The sequence below is a fragment of the Ovis aries genome, chromosome 2 (assembly GCF_016772045.2).
Source record: "Ovis aries strain OAR_USU_Benz2616 breed Rambouillet chromosome 2, ARS-UI_Ramb_v3.0, whole genome shotgun sequence".
Lineage (NCBI taxonomy): Eukaryota > Metazoa > Chordata > Mammalia > Artiodactyla > Bovidae > Ovis > Ovis aries.
Window position 1 is genome coordinate 215,426,961 of NC_056055.1, and position 25,025 is coordinate 215,451,985.

Below are 25,025 nucleotides of genomic sequence, written 5' to 3' on the forward strand. Positions count from 1 at the left end.
GCCACAGTCAGCTCTCAGTCTTGTTTTGCTGACTGTATAGAGCTTCTCCATCTTTGGCTGCAAAGAATATAATCAGTCTGATTTCAGTGTTGACCATATGGTGATGTCCATGTGTACAGTCTTCTCTTGTGTTGTTGGAAGAGGGTTTTTGCTATGACCAGTGCATTCTCTTGGCAAAACTCTATTAGCCTTTGCCCTGCTTCATTCCGTACTCAAAGGCCAAATTTACCTGTTACCCCAGGTGTTTCTTGACTTCCTACTTTTGCATTTCAGTCCCCTATAATGAAAAGGATATATTTTTTGGGTGTTAGTTCTAAAACGTCTTGTAGGTCTTCATAGAACCATTCAACTTCAGCTTCTTCAGCATTACTGGTTGGGGCATAGACTTGGATTACCATGATATTGAATGGTTTGCCTTGGAAATGAACAGAGATCATTCTGTCATTTTTGAGATTGCATCCAAGTACTGCATTTCGGACTCTTTTGTTGACCACCATGGCTACTCCATTTCTTTTAAGGGCTTCCTGCGCACAATAGTAGATATAATGGTCATCTGAGTTATTAAATTCACCCATTCCAGTCCATTTTAGTTCGCTGATTCCTAGAATGTCGACATTCACTCTTGCCATCTCCTGTTTGACCACTTCCAATTTGCCTTGATTCATGGACATAACATTCCAGGTTCCTATGCAATATTGCTCTTTACAGAATTGGACCTTGCTTCTATCACCAGTCATAGCCACAGCTGGGTATTGTTTTTGCTTTAGCTCCATCCCTTCATTCTTTCTGGAGTTATTTCTCCACTGATCTCCAGTAGTATTTTGGGCACCTACTGACCTGGGGAGTTCCTCTTTCAGTATCCTATCATTTTGCCTTTTTGCACTGTTCATGGGGTTCTCAAGGCAAGAATACTGAAGTGGTTTGCCATTTCCTTCTCCAGTGGACCACATTCTGTCAGGGGAAATAGATGGGGAAACAGTGGAAACAGTGTCAGACTTTATTTTTGGGGGCTCCCAAATCACTGCAGATGGTGACTGCAGCCATGAAATTAAAAGATGCTTATTCCTAGCAAGGAAAGTTATGACCAACTTAGATAGCATATTGAAAAGCAGAGACATTACTTTGCCAACAAAGTTCCGTCTAGACAAGGCTATGTTTTTTTCCAGTAGTCATGTATGGATGTGAGAGTTAGATTATGAAGAAAACTGAGTGCTGAAGAATTGATGCTTTTGAACTGTGGTGTTGGAGAAGACTCTTGAGAGTCCCTTGGACTGCAAGGAGATCCAACCAGTCCATTCTGAAGGAGATCAGCCCTGGGATTTCTTTGGAAGGAATGTTGCTAAAGCTGAAGCTCCAGTACTTTGGCTACCTCATGCAAAGAGTTGACTCATTGGAAAAGACTCTGATGCTGGGAGGGATTGGAGGCAGGAGGAGAAGGGGACGACCGAGGATGAGATGGCTGGATGGCATCACCAACTTGATGGACGTGAGTCTGAATGAACTCCGGGCGTTGGTGATGGACAGGGAGGCCTGGCGTGCTGCGATTCATGGGGTCACAGAGTTGGACATGACTGAGCAACTGAACTGAACTGAACTGAATTTGATGGGGGTCAAAGTAAAGAATGACTCAGGCATAGCTTTTAAATACAGAAGAACTATTTGCTTGATATAATCATATACAGAAGAAACTGTAAAGAATTATTAGTTTTAGGAGTATTCCTAAACATGCCTAAATACTTGTGAAAACATTTTGCAAGAATAATCTTCTCTATAATCTAAAGCCACACAATGCAAACAAAGATGAAGGTCAAGCAAGAACACATAAGAGGAAGACTTTCCCTCACTCACTCTCATTTTTATGCTCAGACTGTGAATGTCAATTAGCTCAATCAAGTCTTTCAGATAATGTCAGTTGTCAGTCATTCCTAGGTAGTTGATGTGTGAAGTTTGTCAGCAGGCAATGGACCACTTGAGTGATGAGTGAAATAATGAGGACACAGAAGCCTGTACAAAATTTCCGTTTTTCTGGTAAATTCTTCTCAACATAAGAATTTAGGAGAGGAAGAGAAAAATCACCTTAAAATTTGTTTTACAGCAGTGTTCATTTAATGCCATGTCTACTCGAAAACATTCATCCTTTAACCTTGTAATTTTTAAAATTAATACAAGTGGCAAATAATTGTGTATGTTAGTTGCTCAGTCATGTCTGACTCTTTGCGACCCCATGGACTATATATAGCCTGCCAGGCTCCTCTGTTTATGGAATTCTCCAGGCAAGAGTACTGGAATGGGTTGCCATTTCCTTCTCCAAAGGATCTTCCCTACCCAGGTATCGAACCTACCCCATCTCCTGTATTGCAGGCGATGCTTTACCACCTTAATTATGTGCCTGCAGTTGTAGGCGCATAATTAAGCCTCATAATTTTCATCTGTGCTAGTCAGTGTAAGCAACATTAGCTACTACAAGAGGTAAGACCCCAAACCCAAAGTGCTTTTTACAACTAAGGTTCATACTAACTGTGGGTAGTGTCACTCCTCTGCGTAGCTCTCTTCCATTCAGTGACTCGTGTATATTGGCATCCATCTGGTGACTACAAAATCTGGAACTATGTTGGGATGTTTAAAAGCTAGGACTAGAAACAACTTACGTTATTTCTACTCACATCCTGTTTTTCAGAACCCTGTAACTTTAACTCAGTTTAACGGTAAGGGAGGTAGGGAAATGTAAAAGAACTCTTAATTGCCGGGGTCCAGTCCCGGTGGATCCAGGGTGATTCGAAGGTGGGGACGGAATCGGTGTCCTGGAAAAAACTTACTTAATTACAGATATAGAGGGAGATTAGAAACAGATAGTGCAGTAGGAGAATTAGTGGAGAAAAAAAGAGGCTGAATAACTGGTTTACATGGAATACCAATCACCACCTACGTAGGCCACAGGTGTCTTTCCATTCTTCCGAAGGAGAGGAGGCACTGAGGCCTCCCCGGTTCAATCTCAGAAGCCCAGGCAGAATTAGCAGGCTTGGTGAGTACCCACATTTCAGATGGGAATTTAGCCAGGAAAGCGGGGAGCAAGAAAGAAACGACACAGGGGAATCAGTCTTTCCAGAAACTGATCCAATTTCTTTATTTTTCAGGTTTGTTTATATACCTTTTTGTTATACATAGGGATGGATACAGAGTCATGTGGGGGTCAGCAGACCTGACCCTTGTCACAGTCAGGTGCTTCATATAAAATTATACAAAGGTCTTATGAGTTTCATCATCTTCTGGTTATGAGGTCTGCTAACATTTTATGTCCCTTTCTGATACTGGTCAGTTAACCAGAAAACTTATTTTTCCAGGGGTGATTTTTTCTTAAATCAGGCGCCACCCTCCAAATAAAGTTGCATTCCTATAGGGTGAGGGTGTAGTGAGTTACAATCAAGAAAGGAATTTACTTAACCTAAGGTTTAACATGATTAATCTTAAAGGTTAATACTTATTTCTCCTATACGTTAGTTATATTCATTATAAGGGCAGGAATATGGAGATTTAGCAGCAAATACTGGCTCAACAAATGTAAACCCTTCACCAATGTTTCCCTTAAGATCTATTTGGTCTTAAGATAGTGATAAAGTTACATTTTTACATAGCATAGTGATTTATAACAAAGTACAATGATCTATAACAAAAGAAAAGATTCATTAACTCAAAAGTCTAGTATTGCTAACATCAAAAAACTATATTTCCTTTTCTATATTCCAAATACATTGATTAAGATATTCCCAGGTGCCTAAGGATATGGAGGCCTGATGGCAATCATTGACTCATCAATGAAAAAAGCCCCATGCTAATACTCCAAACTCTCTGTGCTGTTTATGATTGAGAGGTTGTCACACAAGCTAGTCTGTCAGCAGAGAGGTTTGACCTGAGACATCCTTGTCACACCGAGGGCAGGGAATTAGCAGTAATTATTGGCACAACAAATGAAAAAACCCTTCACCAATATAATTCCTAATCAAGCCACTAATACTATATTAATGATCTTTTAACTTTTCAAAAGAGTCAGTATTTAGAAACTGTTAAAACATCCCATGCCTCTCACAGTTGGGAGGCTGTAAACAATCACATGCAGCCGGACGAGCCTGATCAGGCAGGCCAGAGAACCTTCCGAGTTCGTAAGTTGAAACACTCTTGTCACGCCCAGGAATTTTTATTAACTTGGAGCTGCAAGTTAACTCCTTCTCTGAGAGAAATGGTTATGGGGGAGAGCCCACTGTAAAGTACTCTGATTTTGGGGGTAGATGCTCGGGAACAGGGGGTTTCCTGAGGCTTGATCATGCCTTTGCATATGCCAAGCTTCCTTCCTCATGACCTTTGCCATGGGCAGAGTTCCTCATGCTGGCTCCCAACACTTAATAGTCTCTGCTATATTAACCAGACTTGTTTTATTTGAACAGTCTTTTAAAATCTAAGGTTTTAGCTATATTATATCCAGTTGAGCCATGGTTTGAAAATACTAGTCACAAGTTTGAGGGCATTTAATATGTGTAGACTAGATTCTTTATATACATTGCTTTATTTGAAAAATTAAGAAAATACTATTCATGTGATAAAATAGTCAAACAGTAAAGAAAGGTATAATATTAAAAGTAATTAATTCTTTTCCCTTTGCTCTGATCTCTATTTGTTGTTATTCTTGTTCTTTGCAACCATGTGGACTGTAGCATGCCAGGCTTCCCTGTCCTTTACCATCTCTGAAGTTTGTTCAAGCTCATGTCCATTGAGTTGGTGATGCCAACCAGCCATTGCATCCTCTGTCGTCCTCTTCTCTTCCTGCCCTCAATCTTTCCCAGAATCAAGGTCTTTTTCTAATTTACTACATCCATTGATGACAACTATTCTTTTTCTTTCTTTTCTTTTTTTTTTTTTTTTTTTTTTTGCCTAAAACAACACTTATTAAGTCACAGTTCTGGAAGGCAGAAATCTGAAATCAAGGTGTCAGGGCTGGCTTTCTTCTGGAGGCCTTTAGGGGAGAATCCTTTCCTAGACTTTTCTAGCTGCAAACAGAGGCTACTTAGATTGCTTGGAACATGATCCCTTCCTTGAACTTCAAAGGACATCACTGTAGACTATGTTTCCATCATCCCATCCCATTTGCTGATCCTGAGCCTCCTGCCTGCTTCTTCTTATTTTATTTTTAATTTTTTTCAATGTTTTATTGTTTTTTAATATAATTTTTTCCTTTTCTAAATTGAAATATAGTATATACAAGTGTTTCAGGTATACAGCAAACTGATTCAGATATGTTCTTTTTAAGACTTTTTTTCCATTATAGGTTATTACAAGATATTGGATATAGTTCCCTATACTATACAGTAGGTCTCTGTTGCAAATCTATTTTATACATAGAAGTATAAATCTGTTAATCCCAAATGCCCAATTTATTCCTCTTTCTGCTTTACCCTTTGGTAATTTTAAGTTTCTTTTTTGTGTCTGTGAGTTTATTTCTATTTTGTAAATAAATTCATTTGTATTATTTTTTTAAGATTCCATGTATAAATGTCATCATCTGATATTTGTCTCACTTACTTCTGACTTAGGTCACTTAGTATGATGATCTCTAGATTTATCCTTATTGCTACAAATGGCGTTATTTCATTCTTTTTTATGACTGAGTAATATTCCATTGCATGTATGTATATACCACATTTTCTTTATACATTTGCCCGTTGATGGAAATTTAGGTTGCTCCCATGTCTTAGCAAGGAAATGTCAACTCACTCCAGTGTTCTTGCCTGGGAAATCCCATGGACAGAGGAGCCTGGTGGGCTATAGTTCACAGTGTCTCAAAGAGACAAACAATTTAGTGACTGAACAACAACAACAAAAACCATAACTTAGCTTCCACGTCTTATAAATAGTGCTGCTGTGAATGTTCACAGCTACCACCCCTTTTAAAATTTTTTAATATTTTTATTGAAATCTAGTTCATTTGCAATATTATATTGGTTTCAGGTACATAGCAGTGATTAAATATTTTTATATATTATACTCCATTTAGAGTTATAAAATATTGGCTATATTCCCTATACTGTATAATATATCTTTATAGCTTATTTATTTTATACTGTTTATGTCTCTTAATCTTCAACCCTTTTCTTTCCCTTCTACCTTTTCCTCTCCCCACTGGTAACCACTAGTTTGTTCTGTATATGTGCATCTGTTTCTGTTTTACCTTATTCATCTATTTTTTAGATTCCACATATAAGTGATAATAGAGTATATTTCTTTACCTATCTGACTTATTTCACTAAGTATAACAACATCTGGGTTCATCTATGTTGTTTCAAATATGTCATTCATTTTTATGGAAATACTTCATTCTTCTTTATGACCAAGCAATATTCCATTGTTAATCACTCAGTTGTTTATGCTTAACTTTTTGTGATCCCATGGACTGTTGCCCGCCAGGTTCCTCAGTCCATGAAACTCTCCAGGTAAGAATATTAGCAGTAGGATTGCATTCAATTCTCCAGGGGATCTTCCCAAACCAGGGATTGAACCCAGGTTTCTTGCATTGCAGATAGATTCTTTACCATTTGAGCCACCAGGGAAGCCTATTACATATTTTTTATTCACTCATCTGTTGCTGGGCACTTAAGTAGTTTTCATATCTTGACTATCTTAAATAATGCTATTATAAACATGGAAGTGCAGGTATCTTTTTAAAATATTTTTGTTTTCATTAAGTATACACCCCATAGTAGAAATTCTAGATCATATGGTTGTTCTATTTTCAATTTTTCAAGGAACCTCCCCAAAACGTTTTCCATAGTGACTATGGAAATTTAGATTCCCACCAAGCATGCTGGGACAGTTGTGGGGAAACTGACCACTGGGCAGTTTCAGTCTGCTTCCTTTACCTTGTTTTGAGGCTGAACAAGCATGTGAGCACTCTTCACAAGCAGAGCCTAACTTTCTTACAGCTCCGTTGTCACTCCCACTGGTTTTCAAACCAGCTAAGTGTATCTTGGTGTCATACACCCAAGATGGGGATTCAACTGCACACCCCCTAAGAAGGGTTGTCGAGCCCGTGTAGTCCCACTCCTCTTCTGTGTCCCCTCCTAGGGGCTCAGTGCCAGTCTAATTGCTTTTCTTCCCTTTCTGCCTGCCTACTTGTGGGTCTTCTTCTAGTCTCTGTTTTCAGTAAGAATTCCCATGTTGTTGAATTTTGGATGTGTTCCTGTGGGTTGAAGACAATGGCAAGCCACTGTAATACTCTTGCCTGGAAAATCCCATGGACAGAGGAGCCTGGTGGGCTGCAGTACATGGGGTTGCTAAGATTTGGACACGACTGAGCGACTTCACTTTCACTTTTCACTTTCATGCATTGGAGAAGGAAATGGCAACCCACTCCAATATTCTTGCCTAGACAATCCCATGGATGGAGGAGCCTGGTGGGCTGCTGTCCATAGGGTCGCGTGGAGTCAGACACGACTGAAGCGACTTAACATGCATGGATGCATGGGGTTGGTGAGCTCCACATTTTCCTGCTCTTTCATCTTGATCACCTCCTCGTGACCACTGTTAAGATTCTTGCTCTCTCTCTCTAAAAAATGTATCATAATACATTAGCCCTTACTTGTGTAGATCCTTTATTTTATAAAAATGAAATGATTTTAATATGCCATTCTATACATTTTTAAGTTAGTAATATAGAGTTAATTTAACATAAATACATATACATTTAGAGTGATATTCAAAGTGTTTGACAAGTCAACATTAGAGCATGAGATCTGACCAATCAGAATAGATGCTAGATGTTGGATGAGAGAGTGGTCCTGGGCCCCAGGTATGGCAAAAATCTCCATAATTAGGGCAATATTATAAATAAATTGGGTCAGGGGATGTACCCAAAGAAGGAGATAAAGTGTGGTTGTAAGAGGAATATAGAGTATATGCTTTGGATAGCAGCTATTTTCCAAGTAGTACAAATGTTTTTCAGTATTTTAACAACTGGGCCCTAGGGTTATAACAGTACTGGATGTACTTCAGTCTATTTAAAGATGATATAGCAGAATAGTACCATAATTGTTACAATAAATCAAGGTATTGATGCACAATTAAGTTGTCCTTAATATCTAAAATTGTAAGAAATGCAGCATATTAGAAAATAAAAGCAAACCACAAAAACAAAAAAACACAAATGAAAAAGAAAGCTTGTGTATATAATTTGGTGAAACATTGAGAGATTATCTGTAAGACAAATTCCTAGCTGTGGAATTGCCAAGTCAGTTTTTATTTTAGTTGATATTTCTTTGAAAATGTCGAGTCAGTTTATAGTCATCCCAAGTGAAGAAATGTTTTCCATATCTTATCCAACAGTTTGCATTATTACATTAAAAAACATATCTTTATTCAATTTGATAATTGAAAGATTAAAGAAATATTCCATTCTTGCTTAGTCATCATTTTGTAATAGTTGAAAACTTGTTAGATTTGGAGACATTTAGACGTAGACCATTGTATCTACTACTGTGGGCAAGAATGAAATGGAGTAGCCATAATAGTCAACAAAAGATTCCAAAATGCAGTACTTGGATGCAATCTCAAAAATGGCAGAATGATCTCTGTTCGTGTCCAAGGCTAACCATTCAATATCACAGTAATCCCAGTCTATGCCTCGACCAGTAATGCTGAAGGAGCTGCAGTTGAACAGTTCTATGAAGACCTACAAGACCTTCTAGAACTAACACCCAAAAAAGATATCCTTTTCATTATAGGGGACTGGAATGCAAAAGTAAGGAGTCAAGAAATACTTGGAGTAATGGGCAAATTTAGCCTTAGACTGCAGAATGAAGCAGGGCAAAGGCTAACTAATAGAGTTTTGCCAAAAGAACACACTGGTCATAGAAAACACCCGCTTCCAACAACCAAGAGAAAACTCTATACATGGACATCACAGGATGGTCAATACTGAAATCAGATTGATTATATTCTTTGCAGCCAAAGATGGAGAAGCTCTATATAGTCAACAAAGACAAGACTGGAAGCTGACTGTGGCTCAGATCATGAACTCCTTATGGTAAAATTCAGACTTTTAAATAGAAGAAAGTATGGAAAACCACTAACCTAAATCAAATCTCTTATGATTATACAGTGGAAGTGAAAAATAGATTCAAGGGATTAGATATGATAGAGTGCCTGATGAACTATGGATGGAGGTCTGTGACCTTGTATAGGAGGCAGTGATCAAGATCATTCCCATGAAAAAGAAATGCAAAAAGGCAAAATGGTTATCTGAGGAGGCCTTACAAATAGCTATGAAAAGAAGAGAAGCTAAAGGCAAAGGAGAAAAGGAAAGATACACTCATTAGAATGCAGAGTTCCAAAGAATAGCAAGGAGAGATAAGAAAGCCTTCCTCAGTGATCAATGCAAAGAAATAGAGGAAAACAATAGAATGGGAAAGACTAAAGACCTCTTCAAGAAAATTAGAGATACCAAGAGAAATTTTCATGCAAAGATGGGCTCAATAAAGGACAGAAATGGTATGGACCTAACAGAAGCAGAAGATATTAAGAGGAGGTGGCAAGAATACACAGAAGAACTGTACGAAAAAGATCTTCATGAACCAGATAATCACGATGGCGTGATCACTCACCTGAGCCAGACATCCTGGAATATAAAGTCAAGTGGGCCTTAGGAAGCATCACTACGAACAAAGCTAGTGGAGGTGATGAAATTCCAGTTGAGTTATTTCAAATCCTGAAAGATGATGCTGTGAAAGTGCTGCACTCAATATGCCAGCAAATTTGAAAAACTCAGCAGTAGCCACAGGACTGAAAAAGTTCAGATGCCAAAGAATGCTCAAACTACCACACAATTACACTCATCTCACATGCTCACAAAGTAATGCTCAAAATTCTCTAAGCCAGGCTTCAATGGTACATGAATCATGAACTTCCAGATGTTCAAGCTGGATTTAGAAAAGGCAGAGGAACTAGATATCAAATTGCCAATGTCCACTGGATCATCAAAAAAGCAAGAGAGATCCAGAAAATTATCTACTTCTGCTTTATTGACTATGCCAAAGCCTTTGACTGTGTGGATCAAACAAAGTGTGGAGAATTCTTCAAGATACAGGAATACCAGACCACCTGACATGCCTCCTGAGAAATCTGTATGCAGGTCAAGAAGCAACAGTTAGAACTGGACATGGAAAAACAGACTGGTTCCAAATTGGGAAAGGAGCACGTCAAGGCTGTATATTTTCACACTGCTTATATAACTTATATGCAGAGTACATCATGAAAAATGCTTGGCTGGATGAAGCACAAGCTTGAATTAAGATTGTCAGTAGAAACATCAATAACCTCAGATATGCAGATGACACTACCCTTATGGTAGAATGTGAAGAAGAACTAAAGAGCCTCTTGATGAAAGTAAAAGAGAAGAGTGAAAAATTTGGCTTAAAGCTCAACATTCAGAAAACTAAGATCATGGCATCTCGTTCCGTCACTTCATGGCAAATAGACGGGGAAGCAATGGAAACAGTGACAGTCTTTATTTTGGGGGGGCTTCAGAATCACTACAGATGGTGACTGCAGCCATGAAATTAAAAGATGCTTGCTGCTTGGAAGAAAAGTTATAACCAACCTAGACAGCATATTCAAAAGCAGAGACATTTCTTTGCCAACAAAGGTCCGTCTAGTCAAGACTATCATTTTTCCAGTTGTCATGTATGGATGTGAGAGTTGGACTATAAAGAAAACTGAGCACCAAAGAATTCATGCTTTTGAACTGTGGTTTTGGAGAAGACTCTTGAGAGTTCCTTGGACACCAAGGAGATCCAACTAGTCCATCCTAAAGGAAATCAGTCCTGAATATTCATTGGAAGGACTGATGCTGAAGCTGAAACTCCAATACTTTTGTCACCTGATGCAAAGAGCTGATGCATTTGAAGACCCTGATGCTGGGAAAGATTGAAGACAGGAGGAAAGGGGACAACAGAGGATGAGATGGTTGGATGGCATCACTGACTCTCCGGACGTGAGTTTGATTAAGCTCCAGGAGTTGGTGATGGACAGGGAATCCTGGAGTGCTGCAGTCCATGGGGTTGCAGAGACAGACACAACTGAGTGACTCAACTGAACTGAGTTAGACTGGTTGCTTGTATTTGGATTAATTACTATGAGTTTGTCTTCTCAGGTGTAAAATGGAGACATTATAAATGTCAAAACAATATTGTCTGGTTTTTTATTCCAGATTAATTTTAGAACAATTTACTAGGGCTCCTCAAAATTCACAGTAAAGTCTTTACTTGAAATGTATTAAATATTTAAATCAAACTTCTCAAGAACTTTGTCAATAGACTTCCTGAGTCTGTGGGATATCTATATTAAATCAATCCCTGTTTTATATCTCTGAATAAAGTATGTTTTTCTTGAGATTTACTGAGTTTCATATTAGTGTTCTACGAGATGTGTGTGTTTTATTGTTGCTAGATTTAATGGAATGTTTTTCTTTTATATCTTCTGTTCATTAATTGCATATATGAACATTATTACTTTATAACTGTAGTACATTTATAGTAATATGATCTCTTTATAGTTCCCTTTTCCCATTTAGCTTTATATGTATTACCTATATCTCTAATGTCTATCAGTGTAAATCACAATATATGCAATATGATAACTTTATCTACTTCATTCCTATAGTTTTATTGCATATTTCTTCACCTTAATATCATCTACATATTTCTACTCTAGCTGTCCTTTTCATTTATACTGTTCCTTCTTGAGACTGAGTCCTTGCAAGGGAAGGAGTGTATTCTACTTATATTTGTGGTCTGGTAAAATTAAACTAATGCCTGACATGAAGTAAACACTCAAATGTTTTAAGTGAATGCCTGAGTGAATAATTTTGAGCTCAGATTCAAGATTGTTGTGGATTATTGTCATGAATGTTAGCTCAATGGAAAGCATTAAACAAGACCGAGAAGCAGACAGAAGTTAAATGGCATAGATACAGAGCCTTGGTACCCAAGAGACTCATGTGGAAGGAGGCCAAATAGATAATTGACTTTCCAATCAGGATAGATACAGGGGATACCTAACTGGTATGTCACTGAAACGGAGAGAAAGTTACCCATCTGGTCTTTCATCCTGTGAATATAAGCAGTAAGGCTGTGTTAATCCCAACTGGCTGGTCAGTGAAGCAAGAGAACTCCATTTATTATTGATCCCGGGACAAAGAGAGATAGCCAGCAGTTAACCAGATATGAGACTGAATTCTGACAGGTTGGATCATAGTAAACTATTCTGTAATCAGCATACCAGAAGAAATTAAACCTGGGCTTTGATTAAGAGAAAGTATTTTATAATAAATAAGTAAAGTATGAAATAACTCTACAAATTTACTCACCAGTTGAGATTAACATGTGCCACTAATTGCAGCAATAATAAAAATAAACACAGAAATAGCTAATGTTTATTAAGGATTTATTAGATGCCAAGCATGTGATTGATGCTCCACAGAGATTAACTCACTTAATCCTCAAGTCAGTGAATTCAGTGTGATTTTGGTTGTATTTTACATGTGGGAAAATACAGCTTAGGAAGCTTGGTGAGTAGCTTGACTAAATTCACATCCTAGTATGTGGTGAAACTGATTTGTGAGGAAAAGTCACAATTATCAATCACTACTCTTTTTCACATGGAGAGCTTTAACATAAATAACAATGTCAGAGCCTCACTTTCAGGCATTATTACTTAATTGGCCTGGAGTAGGTCTTGGTGATATTGGTATTTTTTAAAAAGCTACATGGTGATTTCAACATGTACTGAGCTGAGAACCATTGACCTATCAAGGCCCATTACTGAGAGTTTAGCTTTGCCCTCCAGTTGTACCTTGCCAATACATAGGAAGGACAATAGTCATATAATTTCAAATAGGTTTTTAAGATTTATTTTCATTCTTCTACCCTCCATGCATTGTCCTTATTTATGTATCCTGCGCTTACCTCTCTGATCCTGCCTGCTAATTGATTGTCTCCTGCCTGCTATTGACTCCTGGAATGTTTCAGTATACAGCCTGGGTGATAAAGTACCTTATGTTTTGCCTCTGGTGCTGCTGCTGCTGCTAAAGTTGCTTCAGTCATGTCTGACTCTGTGCAACCCCATAGACGGTAGTCCACCAGGCTTCTCCGTCCATGGGATTCTCCATATCTTTATTGAGATAGGATTGCTATTATTATGCCTTCACTGCTCTTGTAAATCTTTCCCTATATTCTTCTCAGTTTTATCAAACAGGTTGTAGTTGATTAGGTTTTATCAAAATTAGTTGATTAGGTTTCTTAAATGTCTCATTGTATTAGTTTTACTAATGATTGATTTAACAGTGCTTATACAAATTGCTGTAGATAATAAGTTTCTGGTTCTAGATATTTCCATGTAGTCAAAAAATTACACTAAGACCAGATTCCCACCACCTTTCTGTATTTTCCAACGTAATAATTTGCCCTTCCTCCATTTCTAACACAGGCAATATTATTAAAATGAAGTACTATCACAACAATAGGGAAATGGGCAGAAGGCATATACACACACCTGAGGAAAAATGAAGTACAAAAAGAAATATAAAAATAGTCAATCTAATTGGTGAAATGCCAATGAAATAGTTTTATATATGAATTAGCAACATTTTTTTTCAGATTTTCTATCTTATAATTTGTATATTTATTATTTTATTGTTCATGGTGTCATCATGATTGAATGCAGTCTCCACAAGGGAGGCAATTTTGTCTGTTTTGGTCAGTGATATATTGTAAGATCTGAAGCCAATGCCTGTCCTTACATAGACAATAATAAATATTTCTCAAGGAAATAAATACTTGTGTGAGTGGGTCCATAACAAAGATGTGTGGTGTGTTGTATATATTATTATAAAACTGGCAGGTATATGAATTCATGTCATAATTCTAAAGAGAAATCTGTGAAAGGGTATCATGTTTTTTTAAAAAAATATATTTTCTTTGGATGATTATTTACTTACACTTCTAAACTGTGCTTTAAGGATGCAATCAGTAAAGTGGAGATTTATAGATAGAAAACCATGTTCATAGCATTGATAATCATATGGGAAACAAATATAGCTTATTTTAAGTAAAATGTGTTTGCGTTCCTTCAAAATAGACTGCTGTGAAAATGCAGTAATGTTAAATGAAAGATGGAGGGTGGATAGTAGAGGATGGTTCCAATTTTGTAAAAACTGAGATACAGAGACAGACAAGTTGGTAAACCAAAGTGATAACACTAATTATTATCACTCAGATTCTCAGAGCTATGAGGGAATCTAATAGTAATTAATCTCATAGTAAAAAAAGGTTTAATTTTTTTCTTTGTAGTATTATAAAATGCATAAAATTTCTAAAAAATGTATTAATATATTGCTTTTGTGATCAAAAAGATACTTCATTTATTAAAATTGTCTTTGTAATTTTCCAAACTCTGAGGATATATTAAATAATCTGTTACAATGTGACCTTCACAGGGCAAGTCTTTTTATCTGCTTTATTCATTAGTGGATTCCCCATACCTAGAATAATGTTTGGGATAAAATAGTACTCCAAAATACCTTTTGAATAAATCAATGAATGTGCAAACAACTAATGTGTCTCCCTCTTTTAAAGGCAGTTTCAAAGTGTTAAGGACCCTTTTTCTATAGAGTTGAACAATGGATCATCCATCTGATGGCTCAGTTTGTAAAAAGTCTGCCTGCAGTGTGGAGACCCAGGTTCAATTCTTGGGTCAGAAAGATCCCTTGGAGAAGGAAATGGCAACCCACTCCAGTATTCTTTTTTGGAGAATTCCATGGACAGAGGAGCCTGTGGGCTATAGTCCATGGGGTCACAAAAGAGTCAGACGTGACTGAATGACTAAGACTTCACTTTCAAGTGCTCTTCATAGGGTGGCTTCCTTCTACTGAGGAGAGACTGCTTTCTCAGGGGCTGAAAATTATCTTTTACATCATTTTGGAGGGAAATGACCAATACATGGCAGATGTGGATTCTATGTATGTGAAATTTAAAATGATTATGACAGAAATCTTTTATCTTTAGTAAGTAAATTATCCCAGTGTCCTCAGATGTAAAGAAAACCATAATTGTTAGTGAATGTTGTTATTTTGTTATCCAATTAAAATATGTTCAGTTCCCCATCTATAGAGAACAAAAGGAATATAAAAATAATACTGTTGGGGATGGAAACTTATTGAAAAAGGACAATAGACCAATAATGTATAAGAAATGCTATATTGTGTTTCATTGTAATTCAGTAAAGGGATGTTTGCAAGGAATTTTTACCATGTAGCATGCAGTTTATATTTATACAATTAGATATATGCCTTATTTAAAATTTTATATTTATTGCATATTTTCTCAAAACTAAAATCAAGAATGATGGATTTAATAGTAGCATTTTTAAAATAAAATATTAAATAAGACTGTATCAATGTGTACAAAGAGTTTCTATTTTACGCAGAGTTCTTGCTTTATTTTTTCTCTAGGATTCAGAATTTCCTACACATATGCAACCAAATCCAAACCTGGATTTAGGCAAAGAGAATCTTTGTCCAGCAAAATTTGACTACAAGCTGAATAACATATTCAGACTTCACGAACTTCCAGTGAGCTGGTAGGATTCTTGATGTTTTATTAATACTTTTGAGGTTTTATTGTCATGTCTAAATTTTGATGCTCTTATAACTGTTTATGATCAAAGTGGTTTGCTCTTAGCCTGTATCTGAAATTACTGCGTGTAACACTGAAAGAATCTGCATAAAGCTGCTGCAAGAACCTCAATACTAATTGGTTGAGGCACTTGGTGGCAGTACAGCCTAAGTGCATGACTGTGCATATTTAATGTAGAGGTTGCAGTTCTTGGTTAAAATGAAGCACACGTTTTTTTAGAGATGTTTGTAGGATTTATTTTAAAAATAGGATCTCAGCAACTATGCATTTAATTTGATTATTTTACTTAAAATTTTACCAGTGTACTTTTTTTTTCTCATTAACACATTGTTTTATTTTCTTTTGAGGATCATAGTTTTGCAAACCATAATCACATCAGTGTGAAAGTGAAGCTTATTATTTGGTATTTATTAAAATGTACTATTTTATGAATCTGCATATTTACATTTATAGCAAATGTTTAAAATCTTGAATTTATGCTGCTCTTATTTAGAGTGTTTGAGAAAAATATTTCTGTGAAGAATCAGTAAACATACAGCCTATCATAGATTTCTATGGTAGATTAATTTCTTACTAAGTGGTCAGCTTTTATAAATAACCACAGATATATCATTTTGATTACAGTTTAGGTAAGTAATATTGTTTTATTGCATTTGTTCATATGATCCCAAGTTTATTATTGACCTTTAAGAACTCTAGGATTTGTACAAAAATACTTGACAAACATGTTTGTTATAATAATTCCTGTTATGTTTGAAAGAAAATGAAATTGAAAGTGTTAGTCACTCAGTTGTGTCTGACTCTTTCAACCCCATGGACTGTAGCCCACCAGGCTCCTCTGTCCATGGGATTCTCCAGGCAAGAAGAGTAGAGTGGGTTGCCTTTTCTTCTCCAGGGAATCTCCCCCACTCAGGGATGGAAGCTGGGTCTCCACATTGCAGGCAGACTCTTTACCAACTGAGCCACCAGGGAAGCCCCTGTTATGTTTAATGAGGACGAAAGTCTCAGAAGAGAGTGTTAACCAACTCTACTAACGTACACTTACCTGTGATGAGGTTTTCATTTGCTCTGGATGAATTTATGTGGAATTTACTTTCTAAGACCCAGTTGTTTGATTATTTGCATGTACCAAGAATACTGTCTATGGTATCCTGCTTATGAGCACAGTGGATATGATTTTATCTGCCATGATCAAAACCTGTAGGTTAATGAATTGAAAAAGTTTCGTTAGTAAAAAGAACTATAATAATGATACATTCGTTCCCTAAGTAGTGTATTTCAACTTAAAACAGTTCATCTGTACTCACATCCCAGTCTTTTGATGTAAGGTCCTGACTTTTTCTTTGATTAAGTGACTGTTGATTGGAATTCTACATCATATTTCTTACCAATAACGCATCACTAACAAGTTCAATATTGTAATTTCCGTAATCTAAAACAAGAGCTTGAGACACTCAGATGATCTCCTTGCTTTTCCACAGCATTAATTTAATTTTCATTGATAGCAGTTCTGCTTATCACACTCATATTTCATCATCTTGATTAATTTTTAATTATTTCACAGTAGCAAACACAACAGGGTTTTGAAGGGTGAGTAACAAACTCCTTTGATGCTTTGTGATCCTGGACCTCAGCTGGTAGGAACAGCCTGTGCTAGTCTGCTGGTGCACAGTCTGGGATCTCTGAACGGTCTAGATACTGTAAGCACAGCCTACAGTGACCAATGATTATGTGAAGGTTAAGAGAGAAGCTTTCACTAAATGAAAACAAGGAAAAGAAAACATGGGAAACATTTGACTCTTGGTCAAAGACAAAATCTAGATTTCAGCTGAATATATTTGCAGCCTTTGGAAAGACAGCTGCCGTGATAACTACTACTGCAACCCAGGGAATAATTTCTCTGTCATAATCTTCACTAGTTAGCCCATTAGGAGAAAATATTCTAGAATTATGAGTTAGACAGTAAGAAAAAACAGATCAATTGTGAGTAGAAAATGATAATCACTAATTTTCCAGAGTAACATACCTCAAAGGAAATTAAGCTGTGACTTTGGGACAACTCATCTCCCTGGGAAACCCCCTCCTTTTTTTTTTTCCTCTGACTGTTTGTTCCTTTTCAATTTGTCTCACTTTCTGCTTCCTGATACAGCCATTTCTTTTTGGTCCCAGGTTTGTTTTTCTCTCTCCCACCTTATTTTCTTCTACTGCTTTCTCTGTATTCTTATTGTATACCACCAGTCCTTAACTAGCCATAATAAAAAACTCAACTGTAAATTTCTAGTGTTGCTCAGATAATTTAATATTCTCTGTTCTTAATTTTAAAACCGAATCACCACACTCCCTTCAGTCCTTATATACACACAGAAGTTTGATACTTTATAGGTCTTTAATGTTGCTCAGTCCATCGGTCATGTCCAACTCTTTTGTGACCCCATGGACTACAGCACTCCAGGCTTCCCTGTCCTTTACTGTCTCCCAGAATTTGCTCAAACTCATGTCCATTGAGTCGATGGTGCCATCCAATCATCTTATCCTCTGTTGCCCCTTTCTCATCCTGCCCTTGGTCTTTCCCAGGATGAGGTTCTTTTCCAGTGAGTCAACACTTTGCATAAGGTGGCCAAAGTATTGGAGCTTCAGCTTTAGCATCCATCTTTCCAGTGAATATTCAGGGTTGATTTCCTTTGGGATTGACTGCTTTGATCTCCTTGCTCTCCAAGGGACTCTCAAGAGTCTTCTCTAACACCACAGTTTGAAGACATCAATTCTTCAGTGCTCAGCCTCCTCTATGGTCCAGTTGTCACATCCATACATGACTACTGGAAAAACCATAGCTCTATGTGGATCTTTGTTGGCAAAGTGACATCTCTGCTTTTTAATACACCGTCTAGGTTTATAATAGTTTTTCTTCCAAGGAACAAGTGACTTTTAATTTCACGGCTGCAGTCACCATCTGCAGTGATTTTGGAGTGTAAGAAAGTATAGTCTGTCACTGTTTCCATTGTTTCCTCATCTATTTGCCATGAAGTTATGGGACTAGATGCCATGATCTCAGTTTTTTGAATAATGAGGTCTTTAATAATATAATGTTCATTGGCTCAATTATATGTTTCTTTGAAGAATAAAAAAATTGTTTTATAGGTAGCTGTGAATTTATTTTGATTTTAAATTACCATGAGTATGAATAAAATTCTTCCCCTATGGTGTATAGGTTTCTTAACTTCATCAAAATAACAATAATAGTAATAACAATGATAATGAAAGAAAATCAATAATGACAATAAGCCATTTTAGTAAGCATCTGTAAATGCCAGGATTCAGCTGTTTCCCCTTTTATGTCTCTCTCTTTGTCTCTGTCTTTTTTACATATACATTCACACACACAGATGAAGGCTCAGAAACCTTGTGAATTACAAAGAAAGAATTTGTATCAGGTCTAGTTAACTCAAAAACAAACCACAATATAGTGGGTAAGACCATACATTGTATTAAAGAAAAAGACCAAGGAAATAGTTTCTATTTTTACAATCAAGCATACAAATTTGTCAGTAACCTACAGCTATATAACCCATAAGTTTGGCCAAGATACTTTTTCCCCTGACAAGTTTAATCTAGGATAATTGCTTTTAACTTAAATTATTAAAATAATTCATTAGATTGTTTTCAAGTGCAGAATTTGCTGATTATATATCCTTTCCCTGGAAAACACAGATTTATTAAAATGTATTTTTGCTGGATTTTTCTAACAAGGTCATAATAAAATAAATGCACATTAAATTCCATATAATTTAAAAATTCTTAATGTCTTACTAATTTTCATTTTTGTAGAGTGCAGTTTCATAGGTCAAAGAAACAGAGGGTTTTAAATCAGATTAGTTAACAGAGTTTTTGAATTCTAAGATAGCTGTCTTTCTCCTACTTTAACAAGATGGTTTCCATCAGCCTAGAATATTAACTCCCATTAGTTTAAAAAAAACATTTTCTTGACCAACCACCCCCTCCCTGCCCCCACCAAACCTATGCTGTTTCCCCAGAAGCTGCTCTGCTCATTTCCCTAAAAAGGCTGGCAGTAGTGCTGATTGAACTAACAGTTTCTACTCAGTCTTCCCATTCAGTGGAACTCCCTCTCTGTCCTCTACTCTGGAACTGACTCTTGTCAGTCATTGGCTGCTGCCATGCCCACCACCAGTGGCCACTTACTCATTCTTCTCCTCTTAGCTGCAGTTGATACAACCCACTACCCCTGTGTTTACTCTCTTGAATCCATTGTTTGCATGGTCCTGGTCTTCCTGCTGGGTTTCAGGCTGTCCTGCTCAGTGTCTTGTCAGCAGGCTGCTTCTCTTCTGCCAGACTTATGGCTGGTAATTGCCCTGGCTTAGCCTTCTGGCTTCATCTTTTCACAGTCTACAGTTTTTCCTGTGACCTCTTCCAAGCTCAGTCTTTAAGTACTCTCCACAGAGTAGGAAATGGCAACCCACTCCAGTATTCTTACCTGAAAAATCCCATGGACAGAGGAGCTTGTTAGGCTACATTCCATGGGGTCATAAAGAGTCAGACATGACTGAGTGGCTGATCACACAATGATAGATAATCCCCTTGGCAATATCTCTACCACTGACATCTCCCTTGGGCTTGAATACCTATTAGGCTTCTCCAAATTATCATGTTTAGAAAGAACTCTTGTTTTCCCTCAGAAAACTGGCTCTATTGATCTTCCCCATTTTGCAAAAGCAAAATGTGAATTTACATGAACTTACTCAAGCTAAAAGCCTAGAAGTAATTTTAATTACTCATTCTCTCACCCCACAATTCCCACCATCAATCCAAGAGTAAGTCTGATAGGTTTTGCCTCCAAAACACGGTTACATTTTCCCACTTCTATCTATATTACTATGGCCATATCTCACACTATTGCAAAAGCTTACTAATTCATTGACTTCATGCTAGCTAAACCTATCTTTTAAAAATATAAACCAGATGATAAAATTCACTGCTTTCAGTACAATAATGTCTCCCCCCGTTTTAAAGTAAGATCCCAAACTTCTTACTGATGCCTACAGCACTCTGCTGGTTGGGACTGTTGTCCACCTCTCGTTGCATTGACCACATGCTCTCCCAGCTTTCTTGTTCAGAAGACTAAACTACCCAATCTTCTCCCTATTCTGCAAACCTGCCATACTTATCTCTGCCCTCAGGTCTTTATACTACCTCTTCCCTCTATTTGAGTTTTTACTTCTACGGTTTGTACATGTCTGGCTCATTCTTATCTCTAAAATCTCAGCTCATATATTACCTCCTTGGGTAGGCAGTTCCTGAAATATGTAACTAATGTTTTACTCTTCATTCCTTCAGTTACTGTCAATCCTAACATTCTATTAATATTTTATTTCCATCATGGAATTCAGCAGGCATGCAGTATATATTATTTTGAAGTATTTTATAAAGTAATTAGCCTCCAATTAAAATAAATAAATTAATTTACCAAAAAATGAAAAAGAACATGAAATCTTGGTGTTTTCCTAATTTATAGATGGCAGAGACTGGTTAAATACTCACCAATTCAGTTTCCTCCTCCCTGGGCCCACTGGAAGAGTCTATCTCCTAGCCTTCTGAAGTGAGTCATCTATTAAGTCTTCCAATAGGATTCTCTGCTCTCTCCAGTTTCATCCTTATAGCTGGAATCAGCAGACTTTGAAAGTGACAAGTTGTGTGCTAGAAGGCAAGTGGATCTCTGTGTCATATGTTGCTTGAAGAGTTTTCCGGTTGTCATCAAGCTTTGCCTGACATCCTAATTTAACTTCTCTAACTAATGCACAATATTTTTGTGAAAATAGATGCATTAGGATATATAAGATTAATGAAACATTTTTTAAAAAAAAGACTGGAAGTACTTTCACATTTACTCATTCAACAAAAATGTATTTAGCATTTATCAGGTCCAAAAGTTATGACCAACCTAGATAGCATATTGAAAAGCAGAGACATTACTTTGCCAACAAAGGTCCGTCTAGTCAAGGCTATGACCACCTTTTCCAGTGGTCATGTATGGATGTGACAGTTGGACTGTGAAGGAAGCTGAGCACCGAAGAATCGGTGCTTTTGAACTGTGGTGTTGGAGAAGACTCCTGAGAATCCCTTGGACTGCAAGGAGATCCAACCAGTCCATTCTGAAGGAAATCAGCCCTGGGATTTATTTGGAGGGAATGATGCTGAAGCTGAAACTCCAGTACTTTGGCCACCTCATGCAAAGAGTTGACTCATTGGAAAAGACTCTGATGCTGGGAGGGATTAGGGGCAGGAGGAGAAGGGGACAACAGAGGATGAGATGGCTGCATGGCATCACTGACTCGATGGACGTGAGTCTGAGTAAACTCCGGGAGTTCGTGATGGACAGGGAGGCCTGGCGTGCTGCGACTCATGGGGTCGCAAAGAGTCGGGCACGACTGAGTGACTGAACTGGAACTTGACTCTGGACCATTAACTAAATACATAGAAATATGTTTCCAGCAGCTTACATTTGTTACAAGGAACAAGTAATAAACCAATAGTGAACATATATATGATCATATATCATCTTTGATGAGCATAAGTGCTAAAGAGAAACACAAAGCAGACAGAGGGACATGGAATTAGAGGGTGGCTTGAGGTTAAACACAAGGGGCCAGGACTGTTCTGAGAAGCTGACATGTAATAAAAATCTAAAGAGGGCGAGAATGTGAGACATACACCAAATAAGGAAGAAAATTGGAGTTGAGGAAACAACAAATGCAAAGTCCTGTCCCATGAACTTCCATAGAAGCAGTCATCAGAAATAAATAAAAAGCGACTAAGTAGCTTTTAACGCAAAAAAAAATGGGCATCATAGAAATGTAGTTTTTTAGCATGGGTCTATATATTTCTGGTAGCATGTCCAGAATGTTTCCAACAAGGAAACAGAGTAAGTGAACTTGGATTAATAGAAGAGGAGAAGAAAATGAAGTTAGGTACTTGGGGACCAGAGAGAGTGAGACTTAAGTCCTCACAATCTTAGTAAAGAGGACTGTTAATTTTATTCTGAGAATGTTGGAGAGCTATTAGAAGATTGTGAGAAGAATTATGCAATTTGGCTTATATTATATAACAACAAGATGTTCTGACAGCTGTGCGGGAATTAGACTGTCAATGGAGGTTAAGAGTAGAAGCTGGCAGACTAGTTAGAAACTATTTCAGTAATTTAAGAGAGTTATAAAGATTTTCTGGCCTAGGATGGTAGTGTTATAGAGACTAAGTGGTAAGATTTTTAGTTTTTGATGAGAAAGTGAGCAGGATTTTTGGGTAGGCTGGGTATAGGCTGAGAGAGAATAATTATGGATAACTCCAGGGTTTTTGGTCAGATCAAATGAAGATAGAGTGGCCATTAATTTCAAAGCTAAGGGAGGGCCAGGTTTGGAATGTGGGGTTGGTCATGTTAAGTTTAGGTGCTTATTAAACTTGCAGGTAGACTTAGAGGTGAATGGGACCCCTTAGGCTCCACTGTGAACACAATTCACAGTTTCATGTGCTGCCTTGCAAGTAGTTAATTTCATGTCAGTACTATTCCATGCACTTCCATAGAAGCACCACCAGAAGTAAAGAAAAAGTGACTAAATAGCTTTTAATGCAAAAAATGGGCATCATAGAAATGTAAATTTTTAGCATAGATCAGTATCTCTAATCTTCTTTGGGCTACCAATTATATATGTTTATAAGGAATCACTACTATATTGTAAAATGTATTTCCAAATTAAATTTTAGATCCTTTTTATAACTATAAATTTAACTTGAATTTTACAATGTATATTTATAAAAAGGGAATCCCTGGTGGCTTAGTGGTAAAGAATCTGCCTAAGATTCAGGAGACACAGGTTTGATTCCTGGGTTGAGAAGATTCCCTGGAGAAGCAAATGGCAACCTACTCTAGTATTCTTGCCTGGAAAATCCCATGGACAGAGGAGCCTGGTGGACTTCAGTCCATGGGGTTGCAAAAGAGACAGACACAACTTAGCGACTAAACTGCAATTTACAATAAGCTGAATTTTGTTATTTTCATGATGTTTATATCCCCTAACTGCTACTGCTACTAAGTCGCCTCAGTCGTGTCCGACTCTGTGCGACCCCAGAGATGGCAGCCCACCGGGCTCCCCTGTCCCTGGGATTCTCCAGGCAAGAACACTGGAGTGGATTGCCATTTCCTTCTACAATGCATGAAAGTGAAAAGTGAAAGTGAAGTCGCTCAGTCGTGTCCGACTCCTAGCGACCCCATGGACTGCAGCCTACCAGGCTCCCCCGTCCATGGGATTTTCCAGGTAAGAGTATGGGAGTGGGGTGCCATTGCCTTCTCCTTATATCCCCTAAATAGATAAGCAATATATTAGAGCAAAGTATATATATAAACTTTGAATTATCAGAAGAAAAGAAGTTATAATTTCTTGAAACATCAAGAAAATTCTCCTTCAGTTCAGTTCAGTTCAGTCGCTCAGTCATGTCTGACTCTTTGCGACCCCATGAATCGCAGCACGCCAGGCCTCCCTGTCCATCACCAACTCCTGGAGTTCACCCAAACTCATGTGCATCGAGTCGGTGATGCCATCCAGCCACCTCATCCTCTGTTGCCCCCTTCTCCTCCTGCTCCCAATCCTTCCAGGCATCAGGGTCTTTTCCAATGAGTCAACTCTTCGCATGAGGTGGCCAAAGTATTGGAGTTTCAGCCTCAGCATCAGTCCTTCCAATGAACGCCCAGGACTGATCTCCTTTAGAATGGACTGGTTGGATCTCCTTGCAGTCCAAGGGACTCTCAAGAGTCTTCTCCAACACCACAGTTCAAAAGCATCAATTCTTCGGCGCTCAGCTTTCTTCACAATGCAACTCTCACATCCATACATGACCATTGGAAAACCATAGCCTTAACTAGACGGACCTTTGTTGGCAAAGTAATATCTCTGCTTTTTAATATGCTATATAAGTCTCTTGAAACATCAAGAAAATTTTCCTTAGAAGGGTAATAATTATATGCAATAAAAATATTTGTAACCATTACTTACAAGGAGTATACAGAATATTTTAAAATATTTTCTGTAGTATATGAATATATTCTGTTGGTTTTGTGGTTTACTATCAAAGTACTAAGGTATTCAGTTATTTTCCATTAAATAATGATAATATTTATGGCCTAAATTTTTAAAAAGGAAGAGGTACATAAATCTATGGTAAATGTAAACATACATTTTTATGACCCATTTATCTCTTTGGATATGTTCCATAAATAAATACATCATCTAA

At 37.4% G+C, this 25,025-nt stretch overlaps 1 protein-coding gene across 1 annotated transcript in view; it reads left to right on the top strand.

Annotated features, from left to right (window-relative positions):
• SPAG16 (sperm associated antigen 16) overlaps nucleotides 1-25,025 on the top strand; it is an 815,445-nt gene that overhangs the window by 156,551 nt on the left and 633,869 nt on the right. The window contains exon 10 of the mRNA XM_060410399.1: nucleotides 15,548-15,675. Coding sequence (XP_060266382.1) covers nucleotides 15,548-15,675 — 128 coding nt within the window. The remainder of the gene's footprint in view (nucleotides 1-15,547; nucleotides 15,676-25,025) is intronic.